Source organism: Neolamprologus brichardi, chromosome 12, assembly GCF_056152115.1.
Source record: "Neolamprologus brichardi isolate AB-2024 chromosome 12, ASM5615211v1, whole genome shotgun sequence".
Lineage (NCBI taxonomy): Eukaryota > Metazoa > Chordata > Actinopteri > Cichliformes > Cichlidae > Neolamprologus > Neolamprologus brichardi.
In genome coordinates this window covers 993,768-1,005,738 of record NC_142115.1, presented here as the reverse complement: position 1 = coordinate 1,005,738, position 11,971 = coordinate 993,768, and the positions used below count along the sequence as shown (strand labels likewise).

At 43.2% G+C, this 11,971-nt stretch overlaps 1 protein-coding gene across 1 annotated transcript in view; it reads left to right on the top strand.

Moving 5' to 3' along the window:
- The window catches only part of abca2 (ATP binding cassette subfamily A member 2), an 89,262-nt gene extending 78,495 nt beyond the window's left edge, over window positions 1-10,767 (top strand). Inside the window, exons 41-48 of the mRNA XM_087848854.1 lie at window positions 3-144; window positions 1,440-1,574; window positions 2,204-2,307; window positions 2,406-2,498; window positions 5,679-5,781; window positions 8,305-8,442; window positions 8,526-8,735; window positions 9,435-10,767. Coding sequence (XP_087704980.1) covers window positions 3-144; window positions 1,440-1,574; window positions 2,204-2,307; window positions 2,406-2,498; window positions 5,679-5,781; window positions 8,305-8,442; window positions 8,526-8,735; window positions 9,435-9,470 — 961 coding nt within the window. The 3' untranslated portion in view covers window positions 9,471-10,767. The remainder of the gene's footprint in view (window positions 1-2; window positions 145-1,439; window positions 1,575-2,203; window positions 2,308-2,405; window positions 2,499-5,678; window positions 5,782-8,304; window positions 8,443-8,525; window positions 8,736-9,434) is intronic.
- Window positions 10,768-11,971: the final 1,204 nt, after the last annotated feature.

Below are 11,971 nucleotides of genomic sequence, written 5' to 3'. Positions count from 1 at the left end.
AGTATCCTGAAGGACCTGTTACGTGTGCAACAAGGTATCGGCTACTGTCCACAGTTTGATGCTCTGTTTGATGACCTGACAGCCAGAGAGCATCTGCAGCTTTACACTCGCCTCCGTGGCATTCCTTGGAAAGACCAAGAAAGGGTTCGTCTCTCTCACACACACACACACACGCACGCACACACACACACACACACACACACACACACACTTTAGGTTTACTAACAGAAACTGTAATAAAATCGTAATAATAGAAAAAAAAGTATCAGAAGTGAGGATACGTCAGCATTTTGATCATGAGGATTTGGGCCAGTCCTCACTTTCTCAGTGGAAATGAAAATGAGGATAATGGCTCATATTCATGACCAAACTCATTCATAACCTTCCTGCACACAGTCAAAGTATCACTGGCTAACTTGGAAACATGGATATATTTCCTCGGACAGTCGCTGACCCACTGCTAAAGCCGTGGTGAATGTAAACTGGTTCTGATATAAAGCTTTTCTGCCTGAGCACCCAAAGCAGTTTCAACAACTTGCCCCGTTTACCCGTTTATACAAGCAGGCTGTGTAACATTCACACACATACAGCTGTGTTCAAAATAACAGCAGCGTGTTTGAAAACACGAGTAAAGCTCAAAATATAATAACGTTTTTATAACATTAAAATACTGTAATGTTGTAACACTGCACATTATATTTTAGCATTCCTGCGAATCACTGAACTAATATTTAGTTGTATAACCACTGTTTTTGAGAACTGCTTCACATCGGTCCTGCATGGAGTCACCCAGCTTCTTCAGCCCAGGATGTTTGGACAACCTTCCACAATTCCTCTGCATTTCTTGGTTTTGCCTAAGAAGCAGCATTTTTGAATGTTTTGAATGTGTTTGGGGTCGTTGTCTTGCTGAAACACCCATTTGAAGGGCATCTCCTCTTCAGCATAAGGCAGCATGACCTCTTCAAGTGTTTTGATATAAGTTTAAAATATAAGATATAATATATATTATTTTAGTCTTATGTTTTCGTTTAGTCTTAGTTTAGTCTTATGCAGTGATCTTCTTCCTCTGACCTTTATTTCCCAATAACTTTTATGACTGCTGTTTTATACAACAGTTAGTTGTTTTAATTGTGTTATTTTTTATCAGACTCCACAGGACTCTGTGTAACTTTTTTGTAACTGTCTTGTAATTATCCACTTAACACAGCCAGCAAAACATGGAGACATGTTAACCTACAAGAACTTTTGCTGATTCTGCAGTTATTTAGTAAAAGACCAATACTTACAGTCAAGAGTCAGACAGAGAATACAAACTGAGGATCAAATATTGGAACAATTCAGCAAATGTTATGCAGTTCCACATTAAGGGGGATATCCTACCGTTGTCTCCTTCATCGCCTGAACAGCAGAGTTTCAACATTCCTCTTCACCCCCTGCAGGTGGTGCAGTGGGCACTGGAAAAGCTGGAGCTGTCCAAGTATGCAGACAAACCAGCTGGCACTTACAGTGGAGGAAACAAACGCAAGCTCTCCACTGCCATTGCTCTCATCGGGTACCCATCACTCATCTTCCTGGTAAGAAGAAGAGATGCTCTCTGTGCTCATGGCAGCGTAACAAAGATCAGAGGGTCAACCCGCCGGTTTCTTCACCTTCTGTTTGAAGCTTTAGTTCGTTTTTGGAAGCATGTTTAACATCGAAATGGAGCCGTTAAAAGTACCTTTGACACAGTTTGTGATAGAAGTGCTTAAAAGCATAAAATGAAGGACGATGTGAATGTGTAAAGTTTCTAATCAGTAATCTGAGTGATCATTTATAAATATTTTTATAAAAACTTGATAGTATTGCATACATGTATACAAAGTATTACAAAAGTAGTGATAGTATTATATAAGTTAGTTACTCTGCGAGTTCTACTCGTGCCTTGGATTATATTTTAATGTCTGTGTGCAACACAGTAATCTTTTGATATAAACATCATATATGATCATTTTTAATGATTAAGTGTAACAAGACTAGTAAGACTGCAGTGAGTGTCCCTGAACAGCCTGTGGAGACAGCATCCACCAACATCCAGTTAGTCAGTGAGTAAAGTCCAAAGTTGTCCAACATTTCTACATCACACATGGCAGCCTATCAACGTCCCAGGCAGTAAGGTTCAGAGTCCATCGCTGTTTTAAACATCGCTGTGTTTGCTTGTGTTTAGGATGAGCCCACCACTGGGATGGACCCGAAGGCCCGCAGGTTCCTCTGGAACTTAATCCTGGACATAATCAAGACCGGACGTTCTGTAGTGCTGACGTCACACAGGTTATAAAGCTTAGTGCATGCATGTTCCTCTGGAAAACCTCCTGTTATACCATCTGTATTACAAATGCTTCACCAAAGTGTTTTCACCACATCTGCAGCATGGAGGAGTGCGAGGCCTTGTGCACCAGACTGGGCATTATGGTGAATGGCAGGTTTAAATGCCTGGGGAGCATCCAGCACCTGAAGAACAGGTCAGGACCTTCTCTAATCATAGTTACTCATAGTTATATAGTTATATCCTCAGGACCTGCAGCTCTGAGATTTGGCGCATCCAGAGGTTTGGTGTGTGACATCTCGAGGGTGCAGCAACACATCCAAGAGTCGTCGTCGTTAAAGATTCAGCTCTGCAGGAGAAACCAGTGGACACCTGAACAGCTGCATTCAGGGCAAACTGGGAGTCATGAATTTGTCCCACTGTTTATGTCTGGTTTCAATGTAAGAGTTTCTTTTTAAGGTGCAGTTTACTCTTTCCACAGCACTGCTCCGAGGATGTGTTCATTTGTCCATGTTTGGGACTCTGTCTGCAAGAGTGAGGAGACAAACTGGGTTTCATGACTTCCAGGAGGACAAATCATGGATCAGATAGGGGCCACTGTGTCAGAGCTTCTGATGCTACGATTAAGAGAATAATCCTACTTACCTGGAGTCGTGTCAACAAAGACACTTTGATCTTCTTGGGGGATGGACTCGTCACATACATCCCTAGCAGCCTTTGGAACCATCATTTGTTGGTGTTTGCCTGCTGGTTTCTGGTTTTGAAGTTTGTACAATCGAACACGTTACAGTTTTGCACATTCTCCTGAACATCCCAGCTCGGTTTTAGCCAGTAGACCATTTCTTCAATCGTCAGCAGGTTTGGTGTCTTCCCAGATGTCCAGGGCAAGGATTGTGGCTGGCTCATGGTCTTGTAGGGAAGCTTGAGAACACGATAGATAAGGCCCTGTTTGATGACATGGTGGGATTGATGTTATATCTCCTGTATCAGTGTTTTCTGATTCAGGGTGTGGCATTCTGGTTTTCTGCTCTGCCGTCCACCTCTATTGTAAGCTTCTGTGAGGGACCCTGTAGAGCAGCGGTCTCCAACCTTTTTTGCGCCACGGACCGGTTTATGGCCGACAATATTTTCATGGACCGGCCTTTAAGGTGTCGCAGATAAATACAACAAAATAAAACTAGTACCGGTACCAAAAAAAAAGAAGATTTATTCATAACACACGTGAAAAGACCCAGGAAAACCGAGTTAACAATAAAAACAATAACAAAATAACGCTGAAAACCGATAAAAACCCTGAAAACTATACATTTCACACCTGAGCCTCGCGGCCCGGTACCAAACAACTCACGGACCGGTACCGGTCCGAGGCCCGGGGGTTGGAGACCGCTGCTGTAGAGCACAGATGATGGTGGCACATTCTGACGTGGAGACACAAGCAGTGTCTGCTGAAAGAAAGCAGTACTCTGGTCACCCACCCACCACGCCCCCACTCCTTAAGTGTCTTAGCTTATCATCATCAAACCAATGCTTTCCTTCTGAAACATCCAGCTGTATACCAATGAATAATATGAAATCTAAACTCAGTAGAGCAGGAAATGCCGTTGTCTTTGAAACCAGCACCACCACAGGCACATGCCAGCTTTTACTCTAAAGAGGCATCTCTGTCTCCATCCAGCCCAGCAGCTAGCTCGGTGGTCTGTTAGACAAGTACATGAGGTGAGTTTGGCAGCTATATGTCGAACCAGTATCCACAACAGCATTTCCAGTCTATTTCACAGTTATGGAGACTTTTAACTGCCACAAGAGGGCAGTCATTTCCCCTGGGCTGTGGAACAGCTGATGTTGGACAGTAGAATGAGATGTAACGCTGGATGTGAGGGAGGAGTCAGGGATGAGATGAGGTGGAGTAAATCTGAGGACACTGTTCTCCTGTGATCTCATCTTTTTCCAGCTGTTTTTACAACCAGACCATGCTCATCCACCGCTCTGACTTATCATACTGTGAGGTCATTCATATCAGGTTTCTACCTTTGGTATAATGAACAGTACATATACGCTTTCCTCCTCATCCTGCACTCTTGCCCTGTCTCCGCTAGTTCATCCTCACAGTGGAAAAACAGTCCTTAAAATCAGACGAGGTTTATGTGGCAGCTGCACCAGATCCTGCAGTCTGTTCTGTCAGGACATTGCATCATTTCTTTAGCTATCAGAGGATGCAAGGACAGAAAATCTTTACATTTGTCCAAATTTAGAAGCAGCTCTCCTTCATCATCCATACTCCCATAGAAACTGAAGCTTAATTGGGTATTTTCCAGGGGATCCCACAGGCAACTGCAAAAGACCACCCTTAACCTCAGGTCTCATAGTCAAAGGAGCTTGCAAAGAAAAGCGTCTGGACTTCTTTAAGTTGCTTGAAGACGTTTCACCTTCATCCGAGAAGCTTCTTCAGTTCTAAGGTCAAATGGTGGAGAGTCCCAGATTTAAACCCAGTGGGAGTTTCCCCCCACAGAGGGACAAAAGGACCCCTGATGATCCTCTAATCGCCTGAGCCAAGGTGTGAAACTGGGTGTGGGTCACAATCAGCCAGAGTTTCAGGTGAGTTCATTGTGAAACCTGGCCCCACCTTATCATGTGATTTCCTGAGGTCAGATGGCCCAGGATGTGAGTGGGCGTTAAGGCGTCTGGGGAGGGAACTCAAAACTGGATTATAGATGGCAGAGAGTTGGTGTCGTAAACCACCGCCTCTGTTCAAAGATGGTCGCTCACAGTGGACATAGATGCTTCTTTCACTCCTCTTTCAAACCATCTGTCCTCTCTGTCCAAAATGTGAAACGTCTTCAAGCAACTTAAAGAAGTCCAGACGCTTTTCTTTGCAAGCTCCTTTGACTACGATGACCTGGATGACTGAGAACCTTCACAGACTCAGGTCTCGTAGTTGACTACAAATGTGCCAGCTGTCAAAGGGTGAGAGCCAGGGTGCACCCCAGACAGGTCGCCAGTCTGTCTGCCAGACCACCATTCACACCCATGAGCAATTTGGGATTCCCCATTAAGCTGTTCCCACTAACTGCATGTGTTTGGACTGTGGGAGGAAGCCAGAGGACCCAGAGAGAACCCAGCAAACACTGGGAGAACATGCAAAGTTCTTGCTGTGAGGCAACAGCGCTAATCACCACGGCACAGTGCTGCCCACATTCATGAGGTTAAAAAAGACAAAGGTATATTTAAAAAATCCTAATTAGAAAAAAGTTTACAGTCCTGGCTCAGTACTCATATAACTTATGTTGGGGCGCTTTTTTTAAAGAGTTGGAGAACTTTATGATGGTACCATTATGTCCTGACTTGGCACAGTCATGTTTCTCTTACCATGTTATAGGTTTGGAGATGGCTACATGATCACAGTGAGGACAAAGAGCAGCTCCAGCGTCAAAGAGGTGGTTCGATTTTTCAACAGAAACTTCCCCGAGGCTCTGCTGAAGGTACGTTACAGCGACTCTCCAGTGTCGTCATTTTACCCACAGAGCACCAACCTGACAGACGTAGCACCAGACTAAACCTCACCAACAGTTCAGTTGTGTTTTCATGATATAGTGTAAATTCACACCAACAGCTGCTTTATATTGTAGATCTAAAGAGAGAATAATACCACTGTTTAATAAATATAATAAAGAGCAAATATTACCTGAATAGTGTGGTTATATACCAGAACTGGTGGTAGATCTTTAGCATCGGCATAGAAACGATTCAAGAATGTAAAGTTTTGGTTTAATTAGAAGATCTGTATTGTTTCATTAAGCTACTTTGCCTGTGCTATATCACTGTAATAAAATCTCTGCATATAAAGTCTGACGATGTGGACATTCAGTACTTACCTGTCCATTCAACACGTGCAAGGAGCCTCCTACAACTGGTACAGCTGTTGACTGTCCCTAACTTTAGGTTGTAGTGGGGTGCATCTTTGGCTGGCTGTAGCTCAGGATGTAGATGATCAGAAGGTTGGTGGTTCAGTCCCTGGCTGCCCCAGTATGCATGCCTTCAGCAAGATACTAACCCTAAGTTGCTCGCCGATGCATCCATCCGAGTATGAATGTGTGTGAATGTTAGATAGTAAGCACTTAAAGAAGAAAGTGCTTGTGTGGATGTGGCATGTTGTATAGAGCGCTGTCAGTACTCAATGAGAGAAGAAAAGCTTTATATAAGAATCAGTCCATGTACCATTCAGCTGAAACAGGACAGGCATCCGGTCGTAGGCAGTTAAAGCTAGGCCAGTATCCTCAACACTAGGGCTGCCACGATTAGTCGACTATCAGAATCGTCGACGACTGATTTAATAGTCGACGCGTCGTTTGAAGCTTTGTAAGATCACAAAAGACGCAGGAATAAGTAGTAGGATTTAAGAGTGTAATAACGGACTGAAACAGAAGATGGCAGCACTGCATGTACAAGGATGCCAGCTGCCGTTAAACCCCGAAGAAGAAGAAGCTGTGTCCCAGAATTCATAGCGCAGCCCAGCTCAGTTTACAAAAATGGCGGCAGCTAGTTAGTTTTAATATTTTTTTTTTTTTTTTTTTTTTTGTTAGTTTTAATATTACTGTCACTACCCGATCCGTACCGGAAACCCGATCAGTACCCCGCATGCGCAAATCTTACGTCACGTCATCATCACTATTTCAGTCAATCCTCTCCTCACAGACAAGCATAAACACACTCGACTATCACTAAATCAAATTTAACACACGTTTGTAATGACGCTAATTCATTTTACAATGGGGTTCATTCGCTCGGTCAGCAGGTGGCAGTATCCTCGTACACTGGGGAGTACACTGCCATTAAACGAACAGAAGAAGAAGAAAACATCTGCACATGCGCGGTACGGATTGGGTAGACCCGATTTGTACGGTCTGACTTTGCACATGCGCAGTAAGGATCGGGGAGTCCCGATCCGTAACTATCTTTTTATTTTTCGTTTTTGTCTACATTGTACTGAAATGCTTCATTATTGCAAACATTTTAAGATATACTTATTATTCTTAACATCTTAACCGATACTCTGACCAATAACTATCGTAAAACGCTACGACCGGAAGTAGACACCTTTCGCGCATGCGGGGTACCGATCGGGTTTCCGGTACAGATCGGGTAGCGACAATTACTCTTATTATTCTTTCTGGGTCACAAAATAAACGTTTAACATATTTTCAGGCGAGAATGTAGCTGTGTAAACCTCAAATATCTGCTCAGTTTATCAAGACACCACATATTTTCAAAAGCGCTCCGACGTTTTCGGAGACGTCTGTTACCCACTAGCTCGATAGCTAGCTGGGGGCTAGGCTAACTAGAGCCGTGAGAACACCGGACTCCCGGCTAATCGTTTTCAAACCCACCGCCGTCTTTCGCTACTCAGGTTAAACATGATATATAAGTCACTTAGATAACTTAAAAATGTTATTGTTTGGCTTTTTTTAGTGTTTTATTTGTTCCTGAGTAAATCGGTTTGGCTGAGATTAAAGTTATAGTTTTTACACAGCTGAATAAACGTCAAGCAGACAGCTGATTATCAGAAGTGTGAGATGCTGGAGAATTTACTCCGGTGTCCTGTTATATTTTAGATAGCAAGGAGTTTATTAAACTTCACCGAAACAATCTGCAAATTTCATTAAAATTTAATAAACTATCATCTTGTCTTTATTTTTAGTTAGCACATACCTTAAACACTTAAAGCTGTAAGCTAATGATAGTTATATAAGAGCAGATGCTGCTGGTGCAATAAGCTGTAGTTTTACGTCCAATGGATGATGATCTGATTAGTCAACTATCAAAATAATCATTTGTGGCAGCCCTAATCAACACCAGCTTGAGTTAGCTACTAATTACTAACCTAATAGGTAATACCACAGGATCAAGAGCTGGTCCATATCCCTATAATTGGAGTCACTGGCCACAGTTACAATACCACAGCTGAAAAATGTGGTAAACTGTAAACCGTGTTATGATATTTGCAGGAGCGTCACCACACCAAGGTGCAGTACCAGCTGAAGTCTGAGCGCATGTCCCTGGCTCAGGTCTTTAGTAAGATGGAGCAGGTGGTGGAGGTGCTGGGTATTGAGGACTACTCTGTCAGTCAGACTACTCTGGATAATGTGAGTGACTCAGTTTCATCCAAGACTTCAAAAAGGAATATCTTAAATAAAAAATTAAGTACAGGATCTCTTTTTCCATCCAGGTGTTTGTTAACTTTGCCAAGAAACAAAGCGATAACCTTGAGCAGCAGGATGTGTCGCCGCTGGGCAGCGGAAAGTCCCCCCTGCAGCGCATCTTCAGCCTTCTAAAGGCTCGAACGGCCAACACAGAACTCAACGCTCTGATCAGCGAGGCGCCAGAAGAGCTGGAGAGCGATGATGATGAAGGTCTCATTAGCTTCGAAGAGGAACGGGTGAGCAGATCCTGCCTAGAGTTTTCTGTTTCTGTGTTCATTGAAGTTCACAGGTGAAGGTGCAGCAGGCCCCACATCTGTGAAACAGTCTGGAAGTAACATGAGACAAACAGAGATATAGTGTGTGGAGGAGATATCACCCAGAACTTGGGCTAGCAAATACTTTAGTGTGACCACGAGATGTTGTAGCATCAGTGTAGCTTGCAGCAAGCAATGGAAACACTGCTGCTACTGTAGAAGGACAGGTACTCCATGACCCTCATCACAAACCTCAGGAGACAACAGTGAAGAGTTAACACTGGAGTAGCTTTTCACCAGCAGACAGAGTAAACAAATGTGCTTAACCAGCATGGTTTCCTCTACACGTGTAAAAGCTAATGATTTAAATACATTCAGCCTGTTTCCAATGCAGCAGTGGCCTCTAAAGGAGCGAACCATCTAACGCTGACAGTGTTACATAAATGTAAGTGTTCACACAGGATCTCAGCCCATCTATCATCAGGTAACAGAGCAGGAGTGCACCCTAAACAGGTTGTTAGTCTGTCAGACTTCAGACGGTGGGCAGGTAGTTTGTGCAGACTCACACTGTTCTCAACAAACTCTGGATTTTCTTATGCGCGCTCCCTGACAAAGCCATCCCCACTACGTGTTAGCACGTGTAGTGATTTTCTGGTGTGTATATTTGTGTGTGTTTGGCAGGTGCAGCTCTCTTTCAACACAGACACCCTCTGTTAAAATGAGCTACTTTAACATCAGAGAGCAGAGGGGAGGGCAGAGGGGGGACCCCTGATCCCACTGGTCTGAGCTATGCGTTCCTGAGAGTATGGCACCGCGACCCTGAGGAGGACCAAAACTCTCTGAACTCAGCACCTGAGCTTCAGTATTTCAGGCTTCAGATGGACTCTGCACTAGGACGGCAACATTATACTTTGAGTGTGTGAATTTGAACCCTTTATGAAATGTTAAAAACCAAGTCTTTGATTCCACTGGTGTCTCTGAGATGAGTGGAGTCACCCCCTAATCACAAAGGGTCCTTGTTACTCTGTAGACCTGCCTTGAGAGCATGCTGTGATGATGATAATACACCCTGTTTTTCTGTGCTAAGATTTATTTTGAAGGTCAAGGCAGCTACAAACTGCTGGGCTGGTTTGTTTGTTTAAATCTTTTTTGTTGTTGTTGTTTTTTTGTGGGGGGGTGCACCCTGTAGGGGGCGTGAGTGGACCTGTGGGGGAGCAGGAGGCCTTCTTGCCTTCTTTGATGTTACCAGGTGAATGTACACGGGTGTTGTCATGGTGATGCCTCCTCCTCTCGGTTTGTACACGTGGTCGCTTTCTTTTCTGTTTTACATATTAGTATTTTATTTATATTATTATTATTTTATGAATATTATTATACGTTCTTATGTTGTGCATTCTGGTGAGAAGATCCTCTGTAAACGGGGCACTGTGTATAATAAGAACAATAACTCACCTGCAGTGTAACAGCCTGAACCGTGGATTGAACTCCTGACAACAACTGCACTCCTATCACTGTGACACTAACAGGGACCTTCAGATCACACTTGCAGTAATGTGTGGGTACGCTCCATGTTTTATGATTTGCAGATGAACTTCAACACATTACAAAACTATGGCTCTCTCACTGACCGTGTGTTGATATGTTCTCTCTCATGTTTCGTGATAACTGAGTTGTCCTGTCATCAACAGCTCCTGTGTTGCTTCTTCTTTCACAGCGAGCTGCTGGTTTGGTTATTACTCTGGTACTGGTGGGCTTTTTCCCTGTTGCAGATGTTATCATTAAAAAAGAGTAACTGTCATCCTTTCATGTCTGAGATTGTGAGCTTGACGGATAAAAGCAAGTCTGTCATGGACTGTAACAACTGTATGTCACCTACAGCCACTGGAGTTTTCACTCATAGTTTAAAATAAATCTAAGCTGTATGTTTTGGGATGTAAACATCAGATTCATATGTGAACCTTTAATAACGCCATTGCAGCGTGTGTCTGATTAAACGACTGTTTCTGAACTGTAACTTACACTGAACAGATGCTCGTCTTATGCTTTGTGTTTGTTGCAACACTGAGCTTCGTCTCACACATCTGCAGCTCTGTGAACCTCTCACTCTGATTATAAAAACGAGTCACGTGTCCAATGGAATCAAATATTCTTCTTTTTTGGTTGAACATTTTGAATATTGATATAAATATGATGAGCTGGGCTGCACTGGGAGAAGACAGCAGAGAGAGAGAAGAGAACGATATTTTTTTATTAACTCTGTACTATGAAATGTAAATTTGCTATTATTGTTTTAATAGTGAGAATTAATTAGGCGATTACACGGACTGAGACGGAGGCTACCACGTGGGTAATGTTGGTGTCTGTGTCCCTCACTCTGTCAGCGTTCAGCTGTGGCGCAGCTTTCACAGTCCAGCAGTGAATAATGCAATAAATGAATGGCAGCACAGTTATTCTTTTCACTGCTCTTTGTTTTTAGGTCTTTGCTTTTTTTAATGAAAAGCAACAAAAGTGGTAATCGGATTAGTAACTTGAAAAGAACTAATACTTTAAACATGACACCTTATAATATGTTTAAATAGCACAAAACACAATAAAATGTGGGGTTCCTATTTTGGCCCTAAGTACGCTTTAATTATTTGTAATTCCAGCATATTACAGAAATTACAGTATAACTGTATTTACCTACTAATACTGAGGTATTTACCTTCAAATGAGGGAATCGAGTCGTTTAACCTTATCTAACGTCCAGATGTTTTACTGCCTCCTTTAGTGTTCTGAGTCCTGCGTTTGCGTCCTATTCCTGTCGCCTGCAGAGACATCATGACAGTGATCAGTAAAGCAGATAAAAGGTCTGGAGCTGGTTTGAGGTGGTGCTTGCATGTGGAAGATTTTTCTGTGAACAGACAGCACGCAGTCAAGGGAGCAGGTGGAACAAGCCATCCATAAACTGCCAAAACAGAGAAAATGCATCCAAGAAACTGCTGCAATATTAGAGAAGCAAACTGTACAGGTTGGTACATCCTGAGAAAGAAAGAAAGAAAGAAAGACGTTTGACTCAAGAGTTGGGAGTTCGTCTTGTAATCGAACCTTGCCGGTTCGAGCCCCGGATGGCAAGACACTTCACCCGTTGCCTACTGGTGGTGGTCAGAGGGCCCGATGGCGCCAGTGTCCGGCAGCCTCTGTCAGTGCGCCCCAGGGTGGCTGTGGCTACAATGTAG